Below are 25,047 nucleotides of genomic sequence, written 5' to 3'. Positions count from 1 at the left end.
AACGACGCTATGAGAGCTCTGAGAGTGAACCAGAACAGTAAAGTTGCAGCCAGACAGATAAACAATGAGCTGAAACTCACTATAAAGCTCCGTAAAGTTTCATCACCATGAGCGATGCCTCTCACGTTACACTATTGTCATTTCAAACATTGTTATTATGAAAAATATCGATCATAGCCACTTTAAATATTGCAAAGAGGAATAGTACAAAAAGCTATATGTACATAGTAAAACAATTTGGCGTGAGTATCCCCACTACTATTCAACTATTACTCGTGGTTTATGGGATTACACTGTAGTACACATGATGACTAACACATCAATATGTTAATGTTAATGATGAACAATTAGTTGATTTCATGTAATTCTAATATGATGAAATGCACTGCTAATAGTATTTCTTATTCTTATTTTCTGGAAATACTATGAGTTTCCGTACCGTCCACTTTTAGGTTGATAAATGTCTCCTTGTTTCCAGTGATGGTGCTGGTGTAACATTTATATCTGCCCCGGTCTTGAACCTCCACCCCTTTCAGCAGGAGCGAGGCGTTTCCTCTGGAGATTTGGTCGTTGAGCAGCAATGTCCTGCCTCTGAAGCGCTGGTTCTGGTGAAAGAGCTGGTCTTGGTTGTCATGGTAAGAATGGACCAGAACATTTCCTGCTGTCTCGTGAGTCCAGTTGATGAGGTTGTGATCCTCATCCACTGCTTGAAATCCACACGGCAAGATGCAGCTTTCATTGAAAACGCAGGAGACCTCAACATCTGTAAAACATCACATGGAGACGTCGTCAAGGTTCAGTTCAGAGAAAACAGTTGAATCCAAGTGAGCTCTCTGTAAAAATCTGATCAATAAGTTGTTTGACCATATAAGTCACAATCAGAGAAACTTGATCTGATATATTTGTTTTCATTCAGCTGAAGATGACTGTGTGACATGTGGAACTAAATGTGTTCCAGAACAGCACAATTTGATAACTGAATTAAATATAATAATAATATTGTAAGTGATGTGGGTGTGTGTGAGGGAATAAATCAGTCCGACACGTTCTGGGTTTTCCTCATAGCTTTTTTATCAAGGTCCGAACCACAGATAAGCCTGCTGCCATTACACCTCTCTCAATTCCCCCATTCACTCCATGGATGTATAAAGAGAACTAATAACAGCGTTGGAAGTGGGGCCCTCTTCATTCCTATCAAAGTTGCTCAGTGGCTTCAAGTCCCCAGAAACAGCGCCGGGCTGTGAAGCCAATTTGACATAATGGCAAAACCATGTAATTACAACGTCACGTGATGCTATTGGGCCCAAAGAGACTTTTTCCCATAGACTTACATTGTGAAAGATACGTCTGTAAATCTGCGGATACATTTATTGAGCATCATAACCCCCGCCGGCTCAGCCAGCAGAAGTCATTAGTGCGCTTGCTCTATGGGCCCCACAGGGGACCCACAGGGGCTCTATGGGCACAACTTTCATAGGAATGAGCGGGGCCCCGCCTCCGACACTGTATCCAGTTCTCTTTCTACATCCATGGTTCACTCTCCTCTACCTCCTTCTTCTCTCTCTACCCTTTCTCTGGTAAAAGCAACCATGACAACACATTGTACTAAGTTTAAAAATATCTGCAGTTTAGTTTTAGACTGGAAAAAGATCAGACACATACTCACCTCCTCTGGCAGGAGGAGAACGCAGAAAGGTCACGACCACCAGAAAGATACTCTTGATGCCAGACATCCTGCTCTAACAGTCACAAAACCGCAGCATAATGACGGCTCTCTCTTTGGGAGTCTTTACTGGGATCTGCAGTAACACAAGAGACAATAAACATCAAGGAACCCCTCGTGGACAGGTGTCTCTCTGTTTCTCTCAGTTACATCTCCAACTCAATTCTATATACAGTATGTACAACGTACACATAACCAGAAGTAGCAACTTAATGAAAACAGTGTAATTGTGTATTAACTTGGGAAGCCAGGAGATGGATGATGGATGTCCATTTGTGAACTTCAAGGTCATGTTATATGGGATGCAGTTATTTTTACCTGTTGTCATTATCTTGTTGTGCCTAAATGTTTTCTGACCTGGTGAAGAGGGGTTGGAACTGTCCTGGTCTTGACCTTGGTAGACTTCTGCTTGACTCTCTGTTACTCTCTCTCTGTGCTCTGATACTGCTCTGAGTCATTTTGACTGGCTGAGCATCTTTTGGGCCAAAAACTATTATATTTATATTATATACTATTTCTGAAGTGTCTGGGATACAGCATTAGTTTCATTTACTTAGCAATAACCGTGGCATGATTTTGTTGTTGTATTGTATTTAATGGGACCATGTACAGTATGAAACATAAATGTTGACACCTGATGTACTGCACTAGATTTAGCTTCAAGCTCATTTTCATCTGCGGTCCCTTACAATTAAAACATATAGGGTAAACGTCCCTATTAAGCCCACCAAATCTGATTTTATATATATATATATATAAAAATCCTACATATATATATATATATATATATATATATATATATATATATATATATATATATATATATATATATATATAGATGTAGGATTTAGCCAAAGTCATGGGATTTATCCTCATAAATCCCATGACTTTGGCTAAATCCTACATTAAAAATCACATTTTTGTAGGAAATTTCGTCCTGAAACCATTGATACAGGTTTCAAAGTGGTCAGACTTATAGTTTAGACATCAGAACCATTTGTTTGACACAAAGTCCATGCCTAGAGATTGCCTCCCCATTGCTTTACATTGTAAGGTGTGATGTCACACTACAACTTCCAGGGCTTACAAAATCTAAACCGTTCGAGTTATCACAAAGTTTTTCTTTGTAATCCTGTTGGATTGAGGTCAGGGGCGTCAGCGAATGATTTGTAGGTCTTGATGAGACGAATAATTAAGTTTTGGTTGGATCTCTCTACGACATTCCTACAGGTCATGGCACCTAATTATTTGCGTTAATGAGAAGACCATGAGATGAAATTTAGATTCAGTGGTTACAGAGCAGACTGAAACATTATTTCACAAATAAGAAGTGTCTTTTAGACGGTGAGTTCGTCATTGTGACTGCAACATTAACCACCAAGTTATCTGTACAGTACATAGTAGTAGCTTACTGCTGCCTAATGTTTGAAAAAACCTGTTTGTCTAAATTCAATGACTGCAGCACGTTCTTTCACACGTTAACACGAACTAATGTGGCGAATAATAACTTACTTACTTATGAAGTTTCCGTGGAGGATTAAATGCTGCTACCACCCGTGTTATACGAGTGGCGTAGTCTCTATCCGATATGCTGATATTTCCAACTCATTGTGGCCGATTGCCGATATATGCACATATTTTTACCAGCTGGCTGAGGAGGCTATTATGCATGCAAGCATAGATTATACTATGATCAAGAAAGACAATATATGAAGGAAGAACTTAGGAAGACTGGAGTTCAGTAGCTCAGCATTAAAGTTCTTCCCTCATATAAGGCTATAGTCTTTCTTGATCATTAGTACAATATATGATTGCATGTATAATAGTCTCCTCAGACAAGTGGAAAAAATATGTGCATATATCAACATCAACAACTGGCAAAAATGACAGTCAAAAAGTGATCATGTTAAATAATCATGATCTCAATATTGAATAAGATTATCATGATTATGATTTTTGTCATAATCAAGCACCCCTAAAAACAACATAAATTGTGATTTACACCCCCCCCCCCCCCCCCCCCCCCCCCCCTTTTTTTTCACACGTTAACACGAACTAATGTGGCGAATAATAACTTACTTACTTATGAAGTTTCCGTGGAGGATTAAATGCTGCTACCACCCGTGTTATACGAGTGGCGTAGTCTCTTTAAGAAAATGGGCTATTTCTTCATGAAACATCTTGTGTAGCCGGGCGTTAACCTTTCGCCGTAACAGTCACACCCGCTCGCTCTCTCGCTCCACACACACTCTGCCCCGTCCAGGCGGGGTGTCGTTGATTGTGAATTTCACTTTTGACAGATTGAGGCCAAAGAACAAACAGAAATAAAAGTATAACTTGTGAAAAGTTGGAAAAAAGAAAAAAGGAGATTTAGTGTGTGTTTACTTCAAACTGCTGTTTTTAAATGGAAAAACAGATGACTGGTTGCTCTATAATCCAACGTAGATACAAAAAAAAGTGACTGGTGCTCTTGGAAAACAGGGGAAAAAAGAAACAGAAAACTTCAAACAAGAAAGCAATCCAGGTGCTCCAAATATAAGAAAATGTAACAAATGAGGGAAATATTAAAAAGCCTTTATTGTAGTGGCTTTTTAAAGATGATTTAGCCACTATAATAAAGGCTTTTTTAACATTTACTTCCTCGTTTGTTACATTTTCTTACATTTGAAATGCCTGGATTTCTCGTTTGAAGTATTCTGTTTTTAAATATTTATAAAATGACCAAACCATCATTAAATCATTACAACAATGGCAGATACTCTTCTGTAACTCATTTCTACTGTTTCAGATATTGTCACATCTCCCAGTCATTTGAACAGCGGCAGTTTGCTGACAGAGAGCAAAACACTGCAGAGTCTTCTATTGAACCAGGTTCAACTTTTACTGCAACGTCATCCGTCAAAGACATTCCTGGTGGAGGAGGTGTCATTTTAATTTTAACAAGATGTTGTTATCATATTGGACAGAAATCATTATTCAAAGTAGAGTATTTTATATTCATCTTAAAACATGGAGGGGATATTTAATCAACACGGCCCGTTGCATTTTTTAATGCAGGACTTATTTTCAGTCTGAATGCAGTAAGTGTCTCTTTGTCCAGAGTTTCCACTTCCTGTATATTTTTACATTCATGTGTCAGTTTGTTCACAATAATTTATTACAGTCACTCTTCAGAGCAGCATCATGTGATCAGAGGCTTCATTACAACGGAGCAGATGGATATATTTTCCTTCATCTTTATTCTCCCCCATTTTCTCTCTCGTTCAATAGAATATCCTCTGCCGGACTGAAAACAAAATAGAATAAAAATCAGTGCTGAAACACATCAAGATCAAACCTAAAGTCATCTCCAATATATTTATCCTGAGTTTGAATCATCATCACAACTGATTCATCTTTTAAGCTGAGACAGAAATTAATTTAAAGCTTGATTTGAACTGAACAACTTAATTAATTCATAAAGGTAAGAATTTATGAATATTTAATGTGTTGCTATGTTTTATCATCCCAGTCTTGTCAATTTATATTTTTATGTAACTTCATTTTATTCCTTGGTGTTTTATGATCTCTGTGTTTGGCAAAACATGATATAAACAATAAACACAACTTGCAACAAAGTTATTGATTGAATAAATGAATTACAGCATGATATGCACTAAAATGATTTGAGGAAATCAAACTAGACATGATTTTACTAATAAAACTAAATACAATATTCTGCTTAAACAAAGTTGCAGCTCATACAGAGTTCATTATAGTGCAGCAGTGTTTTTGTATTCAGTACAGAGGATATACTTACTTTGAGACACCGTTGGATGGTCCTGGGTTCTGTGGGCTTCCTTTTTCTGTCTGATATGTCTGTCTGTCCTTTCCAACCTTTTTATATATCCAGTATACTACCAGGCCTACGAATACACACCAAATGGCTCCAACCACCCCGCTTACAATTCCTGTCACATTAGTTGAACTGTCTGAAACAGAGAAAGAGTTTTAATTGAACTTCCTACAAACCAAACTTCCACAAGTGCAACGACAAATACTGTTCACCTGTGACATGTATTAACATGTTTTCATAAAGCCAGTTAAATGTCACTCCATATATTTTCCATTAATACATTTTATTAAATCCTTTCAGTTTTAAATACAGTATCAGATCCAATAATTGAATCTGAATCCTCTTGTATCATTCATCTGGTGGTCGTACAGTTTGTTACAGAGTGATTTTTGTCTTTTCACTCACAAACAATCTTTGTCTGAATCCAGACAGCAGCTGCAGACACATTAACAGATAAACTTTTCATATTAGCTGTTATAGAATTAATGTTAATTAGCTACAGCTGATCTGAACTGCAGCTAGTTCATGTCTGTCATTTCAACCAGCGACAGCAGCTAAATATTGAGACTAGGGCTGTAGTCTGCTGGTCGACTGGTCGATTAGTTGGTCGATATGCTCTCGTCTGACTAAATTCTCATTGGTCGAATAATCTCCGTGTTATTTTCATAATGAGAAAGAGCTACATCAACAGCTTTCCAGGATTAATCCATTATTTCCTGCGGCGGGGGGGACAGACTAACAAATTACCTGTGAAAACGGGGGTGTATTCAAAACACCCCCGTTGTTTTCACAACTTTGAACTCGCCCAACCTAACAGAGACTGCTGGGTCTAACTGTTCTCAACGGTTACTGAACGTTTACTGAATCTGTGTTTCTCCATAATGACACAACGAGAACCCCCGCCAGGCCCCCCAAAAAATTTAATATTTGATTTTGATTTGAAATCGACAGCGTTTGGGAGTCTCTGAGCAGCGCTGTTCCGGTACGTGAGTCAACCTCTGTGTCGTTGCCTGGGAAACCACTGGTCGCGCGGCTCCGTTAAGGAGTATGTTTGCGTAGCGAGCGGGAAAGAGCGAGGGACAGAGAAGTGACGGTGGATACGAGGGGAGCAGAGGAAAAGGTTAGTAGTAAGTTGTCAGTCTGGCAGTAAATGTACAGTACAGACTACAATGTGTCAGTTAATAAATGCTAAAAAGTCACGTCTGTTGTTTCCCCAAATGCTGGAAAAGTGAAGGGGGTTAGCTCCAAAGTTAGCAACAATGGGTTAGCATAACCTGAAGACACAAAACAGAGAAATACAGAACAGAGAAATGTGCGGCTGCCGAGTTCACTGTGCAATCTTTCCCATTACGTCGGGAAGATGTAACGACACCCACATATTGCCTGAACCTTTCAGTCATTATTCTGTGATCAACAGTGTCAAAAGCTGCGCTAAGATCCAGCAGCACTAAAATGGAGCACTCACCCACATCTAATGACATCAATATATCACTGGAAACTCTGAGAAGAGCAGTTTTGGTGGAATGCTTCTGAAGGAAACCTGATTGAAACTTATCAAAAATGTTGTGTGCAGTCAAGACAGCAGTGAGCTGTTTGGCGACAACCTTCTCTAAAATTTTAGAAATAAAAGGCAGCTTGTGCCAAAGGAAAGGGCTGTCTGACGGCAAGGTAAAGCAGTGAAAATGTTCTAAATATAGTGTACACTTAAACTGCCCCTTAGTGGAAGTTACTCTCGCTTTATCTGCTTTGTGTCAGATTTTCTTAAGAAAATGTTGCTTTTTGCTTTTTATGAATGACACCAACATTGTGACTTGATAACTTTCTGTGTTCCAGTGGGCCAAAAATCTAATAAAAAATGTTTTTGATTCTTTTGAGAGTGTGAAACATGTCTGGAATCGACAGTTTATGATTCCATGACACACTTCAGCACAGCGAATAACTGGAACTGTCTGATACAGTGAGTCATGTAGTAGTATTAAGTATTAAACCAAGTAATATACAGTATCACAGGTAATAACAGCTCTTGTTCAGATAGACTGAACATTCCTACTTCATGCTACCTTACCTTGACTATTCTCTATCCTCAAGAAGATACCGGTTACGCATGTCTCCTTATTATTACTGCGTTCACACGTGTACATCCCCTCCTGATTTGAAGACAAGTCCTCAAGCGTGAGGTCGCCTGACTCGGACACATCCTTCACCAGCGGCCTCCACTCCTCTGTGCAGCTGACCTCAGCCCCGGTCCTGTTCAGGATGGTCTGACTGTGGTTAAATCTCCAGACGAGGCCCGTTAGGGAAATGTTTGAGGGAGGACAGCGGATTGTTGTTTTAGTGACTGAACCGGTGATTGGGGCTGAATTGAAATAATATAAAAACACACAAAACAGAAAATTGCAATAAAATTAAGATGCACATTTAATACAAGGAAAGTGTCAACCTAATTTTGAAAATCACAAAAAGCATGACATGTCCTGTATTGGACTCAGTGTATTGGTTTCTTTTGTATGTTCTTTAGTACCACCTAGTGGTGATTCCCAATAACTGTTTTGAAAAGGAAGTGAGGGAATAGTAAACAGGTTTACACAGTCTGATCCTTGGAGGATGCAATGCTGGAGAATATAATGTTAAGCTGGCTGTACAGCTGAAAAATACGTTGCTTGCAACAACTTTTAGTGAGGATAGCATATGTCCCCTTCAACCTCAAATTGCTCCCTAAATGTAAGTTGCTTTGGATTGAAGTGTCTGCCTAATGAATGCAATGTAACTTTATTATTACCCCAAAAGAAGCTGAAAGTTGAACAGCTGGAACACAATAATAGATATACTGTATGTTTGCATAATTGATACTTACGTAGTGTCCTCAGTGAGGCTCTCCTGCTGCTTGTCTGAGTGCTGACGGTGCAGATGTAGGTCAGATCATCAGCACTGTCTGAAAGTATCAGAGAACTGCTGATGTTGTAGAGCTGCTGCTCAGTCTGCTGGACTTCAGTTTTGTTCTGGAGAGTCATGTTGGATGGAGGATTGGTGGACCAGGTGAGCTTAGGCTCAGGGTAGATCCCGTCTGATCTGCAGGTGATCTTGTTTTCTACCTGCTGAATGTTGACTTTATGGACTGGAGCTGGAAATACACAAAAAAACCCAAAGATTCACAGATTCACTTTATAGCAACATGTTTTTGAAGTGGTAAAGAAGGAGAACTGAGCGGTAGGGTTGAGTGATGCCAAAAAATTTGATTTCCTTCCCTTCTTTGCCTCCCTCTATAACCATGAAGTGCCTTAAAGCTGTAGCTTTACAATTGGATGACATTTGCACTTTCAAAGTTTTCATTCCTTAAAGTATTTTGATTACCAAACTTTATTGAATAATTATATTGAAACCACAAATGAATAGGGAGTAGGGAAAGATTTGTAATTAAACATCTTAAAACTCCACAAGGCCTTGGCCGATATTACTGTCTTTCTGAGGTTGTAGCAGGCTCAGCTCAGCTTTTAAAGCTAAGCCCCTTTCGCACATGCAGTCCATCTCTGAAATGTTCGGCAACATTTCCTGCATGGGGTCACGTGTGAATGGGAGCAGGGATTGATAAAGTGCCAGTATGGCTGTGTTGTGAATGAAGTTGGGCGGTGCTTGGTTTTGGCTAGTCTGTTTTCAACATGGCGACCGCATCACAAACTTTCTCATATTTCGGCTAAACAGTACACTAAAATATGTTTCTAAAAACATTTGAGGTGAGAAATAACATATTCTTGATTCATATTTGATAAGCACTGACTAGTTTGAAAGTTTGATCTGAGTTGTGCGAGTTTCGCAAGGTCTCGATGTCTAAATGTGGTATTTTGGAAGGATTTTGACCACTTTCATCAATTCTCAACTGGTCAAAAATGGTTAAATTTTGCACCAAATCTTTGTTACAAATGGTAGCAACCCAGCTGCATCTCAATTTCTATGTGGCATTTACTGTTGACCTGCTGGTCCCCCCTAGAAAAGACCAAAATGGGTCTATGGTGGGGAGGGGGGGAGAGGAAGCCAATTCAGTTCAAGTTTTGAATTGAATGAAAGTGCATTTTCAGTGCTTTCAGAGGCCGACAAATCAACGCAGATCAAAATTAGCTGAGCCAAGGAGGAAACTGAGCCAACAAATTTTTTTTCATCTGAAGTTGATATGAAGCTTCAGCGTCCAAATGAGTCAAATCAAGTAGATATCTTTCAACATTACAGTCTTTTTAGTGCCAAAGTCCCTCTTTTTGTTACTATACTTCCACCACAGCTCAACAGGGAAACACTGTCCGAGGAAACACAAAGAGGGAATTTGATGCTAAAAAGACTGTAAATGTGGCAGATATCCACTTGATATGACTAAAATTACCTAACATTTAGATAATCGATTTTTGACATTTGGAAATCGATTCAGAATCGTAGGAGATAGGAAACACTGTAGGAAACACTATTTTGTCAGCGGATCAGTTCAAACCTGCATTTACAGATTTTTTTGGCCACTAGGGGGCAGCGTAATCTGGTGAGTCCAATATTCACTCTCTTTTAGCTCTGTTTTTGCTCTCTACCAACTCCTGAGGGAAATATCTGGCTCTTTAGCTGCTAAATGCTCCACTATGTTCACCAGCTAGTTTACAGCTAACTGTGTCTGTTTGGTGCTGAGCAGGTAGTGTACAGTGGCTTTTTACAGCTTTTTCTCTGAAAACGACGCTATGAGAGACGCTGAGAGTGAACCAGAATAGTAAAGTTGCAGCCGGACAGATAAACAATGAGCTGAAACTCACTATAAAGCTCCGTAAAGTTTCATCACCATGAGCGATGCCTCTCACGTTACACTACTGTCATTTCAAACATTGTTATTATGAAAAATATCGATCATAGCCACTTTAAATATTGCAAAGAGGAATAGTACAAAAAGCTATAAGTACTTAGTAAAACAATTTGGCGTGAGTATCCCCACTACTATTCAACTATTACTCGTGGTTTATGGGATTACACTGGAGTACACATGATGACTAACGCATCAATATGTTAATGATGAACAATCAGTTGATTTCATGTAATTCTAACATGATGAAATGCACTGCTAATAGTATTTCTTATTCTTGTTTTCTGGAAATACTATGAGTTTCCATACCGTCCACTTTTAGGTTGATAAAAGACTCCTTGTTTCCAGTGATGGTGCTGGTGTAACATTTATATCTGCCCTGGTCTTGAAACTCCACCCCTGTCAGTCGAAGCGAGGCGTTTCCTCTGGAGATCTGGTCATTGAACAGCGATGTCCTGTCTCTGAAGCGCTGGTTCTGGTGTGAGAGCTGGTCTTGGTTGTAGTAGTAAGAGTGGACCGGAACCTTTCCTGCTGTCTCGTGAATCCAGTGGATGACGACGTCAACACCAGCTTGAAATCTGCACGGCAAGATGCAGCTTTCCATGAAAACACAGGAGACCTCAACATCTGGAAAACATCACATGGAGACGTCGTCAAGGTTCAGTTCAGAGAAAACAGTTGAATCCAAGTGAGCTCTCTGTAAAAATCTGATCAATAAGTTGTTTGACCATATAAGTCACAATCAGAGAAACTTGATCTGATATATTTGTTTTCATTCAGCTGAAGATGACTGTGTGACATGTGGAACTAAATGTCTTCCAGAACAGCACAATTTGATTTGGCTTCAAGTCCCCAGGAACAGCGCCAAGCTGTGAAGCCAAATTTACATAGTGGTAAAACATCACGTGATGTTATTGGGCCCAGGAGCCACTGAGCAACTTTCATAGGAATGAGCGGGGCCCCGCCTCCAACACTGTATCCAGTTCTCTTTATACATCCATGGTTCACTCTCCTCTACCTCTCTTCTTCTTCTCTCTCTGCCCTTTCTCTGGTAAAAGCAACCATGGCACACATTGTACTAAGTTTAAAAATATCTGCAGTTTAGTTTTAGACTGGAAAAAGATCAGACACATACTCACCTCCTCTGGCAGGAGGAGAAAACAGAAAGGTCGCGACCACCAGAAAGATACTCTTGATGCCAGACATCCTGCTCTAACAGTCACAAAACCGCAGCATAATGACGGCTCTCTCTTTGGGAGTCTTTACTGGGATCTGCAGTAACACAAGAGACAATAAACATCAAGGAACCCCTCGTGGACAGGTATCTCTCTCTCTGTTTCTCTCAGTTACATCTCCAACTCAATTCTACAATATACAGTATGTACAACGTACACATAACCAGAAGTAGCAACTTAATGAAAACAGTATAATTGTGTATTAACTTGGGAAGCCAGGAGATGGATGATGGATGTCCATTTGTGAACTTCAAGGTCATGTTATATGGGATGCAGTTATTTTTACCTGTTGTCATTATCTTGTTGTGCCTAAATGTTTTCTGACCTGGTGAAGAGGGGTTGGAACTGTCCTGGTCTTGACCTTGGTTGACTTCTGCTTGACTCTCTGTTACTCTCTCTCTGTGCTCTAATACTGCTCTGAGTCATTTTGACTGGCTGAGCGTCTTTTGGGCCAAAAACTATTATATTTATATTATATACTATTTCTGAAGTGTCTGGGATACAGCATTAGTTTCATTTACTTAGCAATAACCGTGGCATGACTTTGTTGTTGTATTGTATTTAATGGGACCATGTACAGTATGAAACATAAATGTTGACACCTGATGTACTGCACTAGATTTAGCTTCAAGCTAATTTTCATCTGCGGTCCCTTACAATTAAAACATATAGGGTAAACGTCCCTATTAAGCCCACCAAATCCGATTTTATAATAATAATAATTATATCTATCTATCTATATATATATATATATATATACACACACACATATGTATATATATATGTTTAAGTCATGGGATTTATCCTCATAAATCCCATGACTTTGGCTAAATCCTACATTAAAAATCACAATTTTGTAGGAAATTTCGTCCTGAAACCATTGATACAGGTTTCAAAGTGGTCAGACTTATAGTTTAGACATCAGAACCATTTGTTTGACACAAAGTCCATGCCTAGAGATTGCCTCCCCATTGCTTTACATTGTAAGGTGTGATGTCACACTACAACTTCCAGGGCTTACAAAATCTAAACCGTTCGAGTTATCACAAAGTTTTTCTTTGTAATCCTGTTGGATTGAGGTCAGGGGCGTCAGCGAATGATTTGTAGGTCTTGATGAGACGAATAATTAAGTTTTGGTTGGATCTCTCTACGACATTCCTACAGGTCATGGCACCTAATTATTTGCGTTAATGAGAAGACCATGAGATGAAATTTAGATTCAGTGGTTACAGAGCAGACTGAAACATTATTTCACAAATAAGAAGTGTCTTTTAGACGGTGAGTTCGTCATTGTGACTGCAAAATTAACCACCAAGTTATCTGTACAGTACATAGTAGTAGCTTACTGCTGCCTAATGTTTGAAAAAACCTGTTTGTCTAAATTCAATGACTGCAGCACGTTCTTTCACACGTTAACACGAACTAATGTGGCGAATAATAACTTACTTACTTATGAAGTTTCCGTGGAGGATTAAATGCTGCTACCACCGGTGTTATACGAGTGGCGTAGTCTCTATCCGATATGCTGATATTTCCAACTCATTGTGGCCGATTGCCGATATATGCACATATTTTTACCAGCTGGCTGAGGAGGCTATTATGCATGCAAGCATAGATTATACTATGATCAAGAAAGACAATATATGAAGGAAGAACTTAGGAAGACTGGAGTTCAGTAGCTCAGCATTAAAGTTCTTCCCTCATATAGGCTATAGTCTTTCTTGATCATTAGTACAATATATGATTGCATGTATAATAGTCTCCTCAGACAAGTGGAAAAAATATGTGCATATATCAACATCAACAACTGGCAAAAATGACAGTCAAAAAGTAATCATGTTAAATAATCATGATCTCAATATTGAATAAGATTATCATGATTATGATTTTTGTCATAATCAAGCACCCCTAAAAACAACATAAATTGTGATTTACACCCCCCCTTTTTTTTCACACGTTAACACGAACTAATGTGGCGAATAATAACTTACTTACTTATGAAGTTTCCGTGGAGGATTAAATGCTGCTACCACCCGTGTTATACGAGTGGCGTAGTCTCTTTAAGAAAGTGGGCTATTTCTTCATGAAACATCTTGTGTAGCCGGGCGTTAACCTTTCGCCGTAACAATCACACCCGCTCGCTCTCTCGCTCCACACACACTCTGCCCCGTCCAGGCGGGGTGTCGTTGATTGTAAATTTCACTTTTGACAGATTGAGGCCAAAGAACAAACAGAAATAAAAGTATAACTTGTGAAAAGTTGGAAAAAAGAAAAAAGGAGAATTAGTGTGTGTTTACTTCAAACTGCTGTTTTTAAATGGAAAAACAGATGACTGGTTGCTCTATAATCCAACGTAGATACAAAAAAAGTGACTGGTGCTCTTGGAAAACAGGGGAAAAAAGAAACAGAAAACTTCAAACAAGAAAGCAAATAAATGTAACAAATGAGGGAAATATTAAAAAGCCTTTATTGTAGTGGCTTTTTAAAGATGATTTAGCCACTATAATAAAGGCTTTTTTAACATTTACGTCCTCGTTTGTTACATTTTCTTACATTTGAAATGCCTGGATTTCTCTTGTTTGAAGTATTCTGTTTTTAAATATTTATAAAATGACCAAACCATCATTAAATCATTACAACAATGGCAGATACTCTTCTGTAACTCATTTCTACTGTTTCAGATATTGTCACATCTCCCAGTCATTTGAACAGCGGCAGTGTGCTGACAGAGAGCAAAACACTGCAGAGTCTTCTATTGAACCAGGTTCAACTTTTACTGCAACGTCATCCGTCAAAGACATTCCTGGTGGAGGAGGTGTCATTTTAATTTTAACAAGATGTTGTTATCATATTGGACAGAAATCATTATTCAAAGTAGAGTATTTTATATTCATCTTAAAACATGGAGGGGATATTTAATCAACACGGCCCGTTGCATTTTTTAATGCAGGACTTATTTTCAGTCTGAATGCAGTAAGTGTCTCTTTGTCCAGAGTTTCCACTTCCTGTATATTTTTACATTCATGTCTCAGTTTGTCGACATTCATTTATTACAGTTACTCTTCAGAGCAGCATCATGTGATCAGAGGCTTCATTACAACGGAGCAGATGGATATATTTTCCTTCATCTTTATTCTCCCCCATTTTCTCTCTCGTTCAATAGAATATCCTCTGCCGGACTGAAAACAAAATAGAATAAAAATCAGTGCTGAAACACATCAAGATCAAACCTAAAGTCATCTCCAATATATTTATCCTGAGTTTGAATCATCATCACAACTGATTCATCTTTTAAGTTGAGACAGAAATTAATTTAAAGCTTGATTTGAACTGAACAACTTAATTAATTCATAAAGGTAAGAATGTATTAATATTTAATGTGTTGCTATGTTTTATCATCCCAGTCTTGTCAATTTATATTTTTATGTAACTTCATTTTATTCCTTGATGTTTTATGATCTCTGTGTTTGGCAAAACATGATATAAACAATAAACACAACTTGTAACAAAGTTATTGATTGAATAAATGAATTACAGCATGATATGCACTAAAATGATTTCAGGAAATCAAACTAGACATGATTTTAGTAATAAAACTAAATGCAATATTCTGCTTAAACAAAGTCGCAGCTCATACAGAGTTCATTATAGTGCAGCAGTGTTTTTGTATTCAGTACAGAGGATATACTTACTTTGAGACACCGTTGGATGGTTCTGGGTTCTGTGGGCTTCCTTTTTCTGTCTGATATGTCTGTCTGTCCTTTCTAACCTTTTTATATATCCAGTATACTACCAGGCCTACGAATACACACCAAATGGCTCCAACCACCCCGCTTACAATTCCTGTCACATTAGTTGAACTGTCTGAAACAGAGAAAGAGTTTTAATTGAACTTCCTACAAACCAAACTTCCACAAGTGCAACGACAAATACTGTTCACCTGTGACATGTATTAACATGTTTTCATAAAGCCAGTTAAATGTCACTCCATATATTTTCCATTAATACATTTTATTAAATCCTTTCAGTTTTAAATACAGTATCAGATCCAATAATTGAATCTGAATCCTCTTGTATCATTCATCTGGTGGTCGTACAGTTTGTTACAGAGTGATTTTTGTCTTTTCACTCACAAACAATCTTTGTCTGAATCCAGACAGCAGCTGCAGACACATTAACAGATAAACTTTAATTAATGTTAATTAGCTACAGCTGATCTGAACTGCAGCTAGTTCATGTCTGTCATTTCAACCAGCGACAGCAGCTAAATATTGAGACTAGGGCTGTAGTCTGCTGGTCGACTGGTCCATTAGTTGGTCGATATGCTCTCGTCTGACTAAATTCTCATTGGTCGAATAACCAGTGACAGCAGCTAAATATTGAGACACCTGCTACCTACAGTATACTGTATGTTTTTAGTGCTCTTTGCTAATAAAAACACTGAAGAAAAATAAAAGGTTTAATAAGAGACTCATAAAGAATCCTGGTGTTTTGACGACCAAGAACTGGATCCAGAATGGAACCGGATATCAGGACTCATCCCTACTTTCACTAAAAGATGCTGTTGCACATTATGACGTGTCATTGTGTTTGGTTTCACTACTGTTTTATTTCCTACCATCGATGCACATCAAGCAGCATTTTGTCACATTTGCTTTAAGGATCGACACATCTCAGCTGCTGTACCAAGACTACTCTACTATACTACTGTCTGCATGACACTTATGACTACAAGTCTGGCGTAAACGTATAATTTGACTCTTTGGAAAGTTATTGAAATTTTAAAAGGAACACCTCACACTTTCTTGTTGTTTATGGTATTTATTATGCACTTGTCTACTTCCAGTCGTTTCTTACTTAATAATTTAAAGTCTCCCTCCATTCCTAATGAATGCAATGTAACTTTATTATTACCCCGAAAGAAGCTGAAAGTTGAACAGCTGGAACACAATAACAGATATACTGTATGTTTGCACAATTGATACTTACGTAGTGTCTTCAGTGAGGCTCTCCTGCTGCTTGTCTGAGTGCTAACTGTGCAGTTGTAGGTCAGATCACCAGCACTGTCTGAAAGTATCAGAGAACTAATGATGTTGTAGAGCTGCTGCTCAGTCTGCTGGACTTCAGTTTTGTTCTGGAAAGTCATGTTGGATGGAGGATTGGTGGACCAGGTGAGCTCAGGCTCAGGGTAGATCCCGTCTGATCTGCAGGTGATCTTGTTTTCCACCTGCTGAATGTCGACTTTACGGACTGGAGCTGGAAATACACAAAAAAAACCCAAAGATTCACAGATTCACTTTATAGCAACATGTTTTTGAAGTGGCAAAGAAGGAGAACTGAGCGGTAGGGTTGAGTGATGCCACAAAATTTGATTTCCCTCCCTTCTTTGCCTCCCTCTATAACCATGAAGTGCCTTAAAGCTGTAGCTTTACGATCAGATGACATTTGTACTATCAAAAGTTTTCATTCCTTAAAGTATTTTGATTACCAAACTTAACTGAATAATTATACTGAAACCACAAATGAATAGGGAGTAGGGAAAGATTTGTAATTAAACATCTTAAATTCCACAAGGACGCCAACATCTTTGGTCAACATTACTGTCTTTCTGAGGTTGTAGCAGGCTCAGCTCAGCTTTTAAAGCTAAGCCCCTTTCGCGCATGCAGTCCATCTCTGAAATGTTCAGCAACATTTCCTGCATGGGGTCATGTGTGAATGGGCACAGGGATCAATATTCAGGAAAATCTGTACTGCCAATTTCCCACTTCAAGACCTCGTAACATTTCAGGGAAAATGCCAGTATGGCAAGGCAGTCCCTTGCACCATCTATTCTGGCATTGCCATGTTATGTGTGAAAAGGCGCAAGACAGAAATGTTCCTGAATCTAGCTGCATATGTGAATAGTCCCTGAAAGGTTATCTCAGTAATTTCGCTGGAACTATGTGTGAAAGAGGCTCTAGAGTGAAGATTCTGGTATCATAAGAAACTAGACAATCTAAGGCATCCATCGGTACCAACCATGTCATGCTAGCTTGTTGGGAAGGGGGCTAAATAACACTCCAAATTCAGAGGATGTTTGGCTTTCCTAGGTTTATTGACAATAAGGGAGTTTCTGAGCAATTTCCAGAGCAGAAGTGCGCGCCATCCAATTGCCGAAAAATGCAATTGTTGCAGAAATCTCCAAATGTCAAAAGGTTTTGATACCAAATTACAGCACAAACTTTTCCTTTTTCCTTGTTCCTCAAGGTCTCGATGTCTAAATGTGGTATTTTGGAGGGATTTTGACCACTTTCATCAATTCTCAACTGGTCAAAAATGGTTAAATTTTGCACTAAATCTTTGTTACAAATGGTTACAAAGCAATCACACAACAAAGATGTGTGCTTGTATTTTTCTGAAATGTAACATGTTTCAGTGATTTTATATAATTTTTTAAAACATTAAAATCCATAATGGCAGTCTATGGGACGAACCGTCCAACTGAGTTGGAACCTTGGTCCCTTTGACACTCAATTGCTCGGAAGTCCCTTATCGTATAGATGCCATTCAAACTGTGAAATGTTCACAAAACTTTGAACTTTCAAAGTTATCAGATTGTTCAGTGATATCTGTTGTAGTTTTTCAGCAATTTAAGCCCAAAGTCAGGGGTTTTTCAGACTTTTTCAGGTCTCACCAGTGTGTCATGTGATCAGGCACAGTGGAGAGAACAGATAATCTTAGACCAGAAATGTTTTTCTAAACTGCTGTCACTCCCACAATTTTAACTCCTCAAGCACATATCTTGCCTCAGTATGTTGCCACAAGCCTCCTCTCTCTCACAATGTAAATACATTTCACATCGGACTTATAATTTTTGAGATCTGAACCTTAATTGATAGAGAGTCCCTGTCATGTTCTCATTGACTGCAATGCAGTCTGCAGGATGTGTGTCTCCTCTCACACAGGTTTCTTAATCTTACAGATTCTCTCTTTCTTCAAACACTTTTTACACATATCATTCATTCTCATGTTAAACTAGTTTTGCTTTCCCTAATGATGTACAAATCTCTGGGCTTCAAGCTCTAGTTTAAGAAAAATACATTTTCATCATCAAAACGGAGATTTTTTCCTCACATTTTTGTGAATTTCTGTTGGCTCAGTGGTTTAGAGCACTGTTCTCATGATCAGCTTCACCTTAGATGACAAGGTTGGGTGTTTGATGCCCGTTTGCTGCAGTGCTCCTCATAATATTGCTCTCATGTACAAAGTTGCTTTCCATCTCTATCATGTACCGGAAGTCAATTCCTCTTTAGCTTACTTTAACATTATTACTGAAAATGTGGATTGCTATTCTTGTTAAATACATCTTTTCTAATTCTATAGATCCTGTCTGAGTAGTCCAGTGGTTTAAGCTCATATCACTTCTGAACTTCTTTTAGATCCAAAGGTTGTGAGTTCGAGCCCCGCTTAGGGCAGAACTCAGTAGAGTTGAAGGAGTGCAGGTGATGTCAATCTGCTTAATGAACTGAGCTGAACTGCTTTTTTGTCAATTTCATGCAATCAACAGACTAAATAGCAGAGTCTGGCCTGGCACTGCTGTGTGACATGTTAGCTCAATACATAGCATGTCTGTCTTACAAGCATGAGGGTGTAGGTTCAATTCCACCCACTGCAGATTTTAATCTTGCTAGATTTTTCAATAGTGTTCAGCTTCCAGTTATGTAATCTAAATTCGCTTTCAGCAATCACACGCAATTTCTACAGAAATTGCATTTTCTAGTTACAAATGTTATTATCAACCCAGCTGCATCTCAAATTAATCTTCAGGCTCCCAGCTTTCAGATGATGTATATCATTTCTATGTGGCATTTACTGTTGACCTGCTGGTCCCCCCTAGAAAAGACCAAAATGGGTCTATGGTGGGGAGCGGGGGAGAGGAAGCCAATTCAGTTCAAGTTTTGAATTGAATGAAAGTGCATTTTCAGTGCTTTCAGAGGCCGACAAATCAATGCAGATCAAAATTAGCTGAGCCAAGGAGGAAACTGAGCCAACAAATTTTTTTTCATATGAAGCTAATATGAAGCTTCATCATCCAAATGAGTCAAATCGAGTAGATATCTTTCAATGTTACAGTCTTTTTAGTGCCAAAGTTCCTCTTTTTGTTACTATACTTCTACCTGCAGCTCAACAGGGAAACACTGTCCGAGGAAACACAAAGAGGGAATTTGATGCTAAAAAGACTGTAAATGTGGCAGATATCCACTTGATATGACTAAAATTAACAAACATTTAGATAATCGATTTTTGACATTGATTCAGAATCGTAGGAGATAGGAAACACTGTAGGAAATGCTATTTTGTCAGCGGATCAGTTTAAACCTGCATTTACAGATTTTTTTGGTCACTAGGGGGCAGGTTAACCTGGTGAGCCCAATATTCACTCTAGTTTAGCTCTGTTTTTGCTCTCTACCAACTCCTGAGGGAAATATCTGGCTCTTTAGCTGCTAAATGCTCCACTATGTTCACCAGCTAGTCTACAGCTAACTGTGTCTGTTTGCCGTTTGGGGCTGAGCAGGTAGTGTTCAGCGGCTTTTTACAGCTTTTTCTCTGAAAACGATGCTATGAGAGCTCTGAGATTGAACTAGAACAGTTAAGTTGCAGCCGGACAGATAAACAATGAGCTGAAACTCACTATAAAGCTCCGTAAAGTGATGCCTCTCATGTTACATTACTGTCATTTCAAACATTGTTATTATAAAAAAATATCGATTATAGCCACTTTAAATATTGCAAAGAGGAATAGTACAAAAAGCTATGTGTACATAGTAAAACAATTTGGCTTGAGTATCCCTACCCCTTTCAAAAAACAGCATAAATGTAATGTATCCAACTGTTACTCATGGTTCACGGGATTACACTGGAGTACAACTGGTAACTGTAACACATCAATACGTTAATGTTAATGATAAACAATAAGTTGATTTCATGTAATTCTAATATGATGAAATGCACTGCTAATAGTATTTCTAATATTTTTTTCTGGAAATACTATTAGTTTCCGCACCGTCCATGTTTACGTTGATAAAAGACTCCTTGTTTCCATTGATGGTGCTGGTGTAACATTTATATCTGCCCTGGTCTTGAAACTCCACCCCTGTCAGTCGAAGCGAGGCGTTTCCTCTGGAGATTTGGTCCTTGAACAGCGATGTCCTGCCTCTGAAGCGCTGGTTCTGGTGAAAGAGCTGGTCTTGGTTGTAGTAGTAAGAGTGGACCGGAACCATTACTGCTGTCACCTGAATCCAGTGGATGAGGATGTGATCACCGGCTTGAAATCCACACGGCAAGATGCAGCTTTCCATGAAAACACAGGAGACCTCAACATCTGAAAAACATCACATGGAGACGTCGTCAAGGTTCAGTTCAGAGAAAACAGTTGAATCCCAGTGAACTCTCTGTAAAAATCTGATCAATAAGTTGTTTGACCATATAAGTCACAATCAGAGTTTTATACACAGACACAACTGAATTATGTTTTTATTGAGAAACTTGATCTGACAATATATTAGTTTTCATTCAGCTGAAGATGACTGTGTGACATGTGAAACTAAATGTCTTCCAGAACAGCACAATTTGATTTGGCTTCAAGCCCCCAGGAACAGCGCCAAGCTGTGGAGCCAAATTTACATAGTGGCAAAACATCACGTGATGCTACTGGGCCCATGAGCCACTGAGCAACTTTCATAGGAATGAGCGGGGCCCCACCTCCAACACTGTATCCAGTTCTCTTTATACATCCATGAGGGGCACATAACATGGATGTATAAAGACAACCGGATACAGCGTCAGGGGCGGGGCCCCGCTCATTCATATGAAAGTTGCTCAGTGGCGCATGAAGCCAAAAAAGTTCGACTTTCGCATATAAAATTACCTGGATCTTCTGGGATCATTGGGCCCATAGAGCAAGCGCACTAGTGACTTTCTCTAGCCGAGCTGGCTACTTCTGGTTTAGCCCTCCGGCTAACTTGAATGGGGATAAAACAATTCAATCGTACGGCTCTTTTAGGCTTTCGAAATGTGATCGGACAAATTCTGATAGTGAGACGAGTCATTTCACGGGGGTTGTGATACTCAAAAAAATGTATCCGCTGATTTACGGAAGTCTCTTTCACAATGTAAGTCTATGGGAAAAAGTCTGTTTGGGCCCAATAGCATCAAGTGACGTTATAATTACACGGTTTGGCCGCTATGTCAAATTGGTTTCACATCCTGGCGCTGTTCCTGGGGGCTTGCATGGATGTATAATAAGAGCTGGATAGGGCGCCACCGCTCTGCCTTGCAGCCAATTTTTCCCAGTGGCCCAAAAAGGATTTTCCCCATAGACCACCATTGTAAAAGAGACGCCTGTAAAACTGTTGACAGGATGCCTCGAACTGCAAACAACCTCAATTATGACTCTTTCTATTATGAACTTTTGATCCATGGAGGTTTTAATGTTTGTAAAACTTTCCTCGAGCCGAGAAAAGCGATTTAAAAATCTGTGTCATCACAATGCAAAGTCTATGGGCCAAGTGGGAGCTTGCGGGTGGGGCCAGCGGGGGAAACACTATTGCACATATTCAGTGGGCCACACAATGCGGAGGCAAACCCGGAAGCTAGAAACCTTTTTTGGCGTATGTGCCAGGTGAGCCATTCCTATAGGACTGAATGGGCGCCATTTTTAGTCCAGTATCCAGCTCTTATAATACATCCATGGGGGCTTGGCGCATAAAGCTAAAAAAGCCACTCCCTGAAAACATACTGCGCATGTTCTATGGGCTCAACGCACCCATGGAGCATGCTCAATAGAGACTTCCGCCGGCTGAAACGGCTAACTTCTGGTTTAGCCCTCTGGCTAACTTGGATGGGGATAAAACACATCCATGAGATAAAACGATTCAATCGGGAATAAGTCTTTTTGGGCCAGTTAGCATCACTTGACGTTGTAATTACACGTTTTGGCCACAATGTCAAATTGGCTTCAAAGTCCGGCATTGTTCCTGTATCCAGTTCTCTTTATACATCCATAGTTCACTCCTCTCTACCTCTCTTCTTCTTCTCTCTCTATCCTTTCTCTGGTAAAATCAACCATGGCACACATTGTACTAAGTTTAAAAATATCTGCAATTTAGTTTTAGACTGGAAAAAGATCAGACACATACTCACCTGCTATGGCAGGAGGAGAAAGCAGAAAGGTCATGACCACCAGAAAGATACTCTTGATGCCAGACATCCTGCTGTAACAGTCACAAAACCGCAGCATAATGACAGCTCTCTCTTTGGGAGTCTTTACTGGGATCTGCAGTAACGCAGAGTGTACGGAGACAATAAACATCAAGGAACCCCTCCTGGACAGGTGTCTCTCTCTGGGGGTTTATAAAATAACATAAAATTATTTTTAAAAAAACAGATCGGCTCGGGGTCCTGCGTTTACAGATGATGTCACTGCGTCCAAAGAGAGACAGTTTCTAATATGTCTAAAATTTGCTAAGTTGTACTTTATGGTTTTATCTGAAATATTCATTTTAACTAGGAAGAATTGAATTACGGATATCTGCTATAAATATCAAGTCTAGGTATTAAATGTTAAAACGGCTTGCCATACTCTGCTGCGCCAGCGAGCTCAGGGTTTTTGAGGTGAAACAGACTGAGCACCGAGTTATTTTCTTCACCTCAGTCGGTCTAAGAAATAAAACTTTGCTTTCCATATATTCTGTAAAACACCTACAGCAAGGAACTTTTGCCCATGGTCTTAAATGAAAACAACATTCAAGATGTCTAAATATGTTTAAGATATATGATTAAGATGTTTAAATAAAATCTTCAAATATATAAAATATTCAAAGCTCAATTGTTAAATTAAATTGCAATATGAGGCATAATACCTTCCTCCCTAACATGGTAGTGAATGAAACTTCATCAAAACTTGATAATAACTTACAAACATGAACACACATATGTTCCTGCAGCATTGAGCAGCATGCAAACATACCTACAGATGTCATACGGTCCCGTTAGCTGCTGGTTGGGTCATTTCCCATCAAAATCCCTGTTAGTGACATGCTGTCCGTCCATGACTTGTACTTAAAGTAGTTTGTTCACTTGGTCCAGTGAAGTTATTTTTAACTGTGATAAATGTGGGATGTGCTGCTGCTGGAAAGGATTACACACATAATCCCCAAAACAACCCAAACATTGCAACCAGACTGTGTAAGTACAAAAAAGGAAATGTTCCCATAGACTTTGCTTCATGCGCCACTGAGCAACTTTGATAAGAATGAGTGGGGCTACCCCAAAGGAGTTTGCCACAGTTATGGATGCTATTCCTTCTGGGATTCTACACCTTCTGATGGAGACAGACACACTCAATCAATCAATCAATCAATCAATTTTTTATTTATATAGCACCAAATCACAACAAAAGTCATCTCAGGGCACTTTTCACATAGAGCAGGTCAAGACCGTACACTTTAATTTACAGACACCCAACAATTGGCGACAGCAGTAAGGGGAAAACTCCCCTTTAATGGGGTAAACCTCAAGCAGAACCCAGCCCTTGGTGGGCCATCTGCTTTGACCGGTTGCAACCAGGGGTTTGCTGCGAAATGAGAAGCAAAAAAAAACTCAGGAAGAAGCCAAGTTAGTGACATGCACTGATCATGCATGAATGCAGACGGAGGAGGAGGAGGAGGAGAAGAAGCTCAGTGCATCATGAGAAGTCCCCCAGCAGTCTAGGCCTGTAGCTGTCATGGTGATGTGATGTGTTTTTTTTTTGGTGTTCAGGGTTGTTCTGTGTGTTCTTTTTCCTCCTGAGTGTGGGCAGCTGAGGGTGTGGGCCTTCTCTAGTGTGTGTCATCAGTAATCACCCCCACCATAAAACTCTGGTCAAGACACTACTCCTGTGCCAGATTATCCCGTTGCAGGCGGTAACCATGAGTCCCTGATGATTTCTATATTCTCCAGAACTTCTTGTGACCTACCTGAGCTTTATTGAGTTTTTTAGTCCATGGACTGACCTGAGTTTTTTCCCCTTGTGCATAGTTTTCCAGTGCTTTGTCTGTAGTTTCCAGTGCTACTGTTTTTCTGTTGCTCAGCCTCGGTGGATCTCCTGGTCTTTTGCCACCTCACAGAGTGTACGGAGACAATAAACATCAAGGAACCCCTCCTGGACAGGTGTCTCTCTCTGGGGGTTTATAAAATAACATAAAATTATTTTTTAAAAAACAGATCGGCTCGGGGTCCGATACAGATGATGTCACACATTATGATTGGCTGTATGTTGGAAAGTGTACAGATGCTGTGTGTTCATGCAGCAGACTACCATTTAAATGTTTGTGTAGAGAATGAGGTCCACATCTAATAATGTATCTGTTTGTGTAGAGAGTGTAAATTCACTATGTACATACAGTAACCT

At 39.3% G+C, this 25,047-nt stretch overlaps 1 protein-coding gene and 1 long non-coding RNA gene across 2 annotated transcripts in view; both read right to left on the bottom strand.

The window, feature by feature from the left end:
* LOC122972322 (CD276 antigen-like) overlaps positions 1-23,729 on the bottom strand; it is a 29,475-nt gene extending 5,746 nt beyond the window's left edge. The window contains exons 1-5 of the mRNA XM_044339308.1: positions 23,626-23,729; positions 22,800-22,999; positions 20,662-20,979; positions 16,608-16,874; positions 7,624-7,914 (exon numbers count right to left, since the gene is read on the bottom strand). Of these exons, the coding sequence (XP_044195243.1) occupies positions 7,624-7,914; positions 16,608-16,874; positions 20,662-20,979; positions 22,800-22,968 (1,045 nt within the window). The 5' untranslated portion in view covers positions 22,969-22,999; positions 23,626-23,729. The remainder of the gene's footprint in view (positions 1-7,623; positions 7,915-16,607; positions 16,875-20,661; positions 20,980-22,799; positions 23,000-23,625) is intronic.
* LOC122972324 lies at positions 1,565-3,376 on the bottom strand. Its single transcript, XR_006399727.1, has 2 exons — positions 3,240-3,376; positions 1,565-1,799 (listed from the first exon to the last, which is right to left on the bottom strand). It is a non-coding gene; the product is annotated as an uncharacterized LOC122972324 (long non-coding RNA).
* Positions 23,730-25,047: the final 1,318 nt, after the last annotated feature.

Source organism: Thunnus albacares, chromosome 21 (assembly GCF_914725855.1).
Source record: "Thunnus albacares chromosome 21, fThuAlb1.1, whole genome shotgun sequence".
Taxonomy (NCBI): domain Eukaryota; kingdom Metazoa; phylum Chordata; class Actinopteri; order Scombriformes; family Scombridae; genus Thunnus; species Thunnus albacares.
Note: the sequence above shows the minus strand (reverse complement) of the source record. Positions and strands in the feature narration are given on the sequence as shown.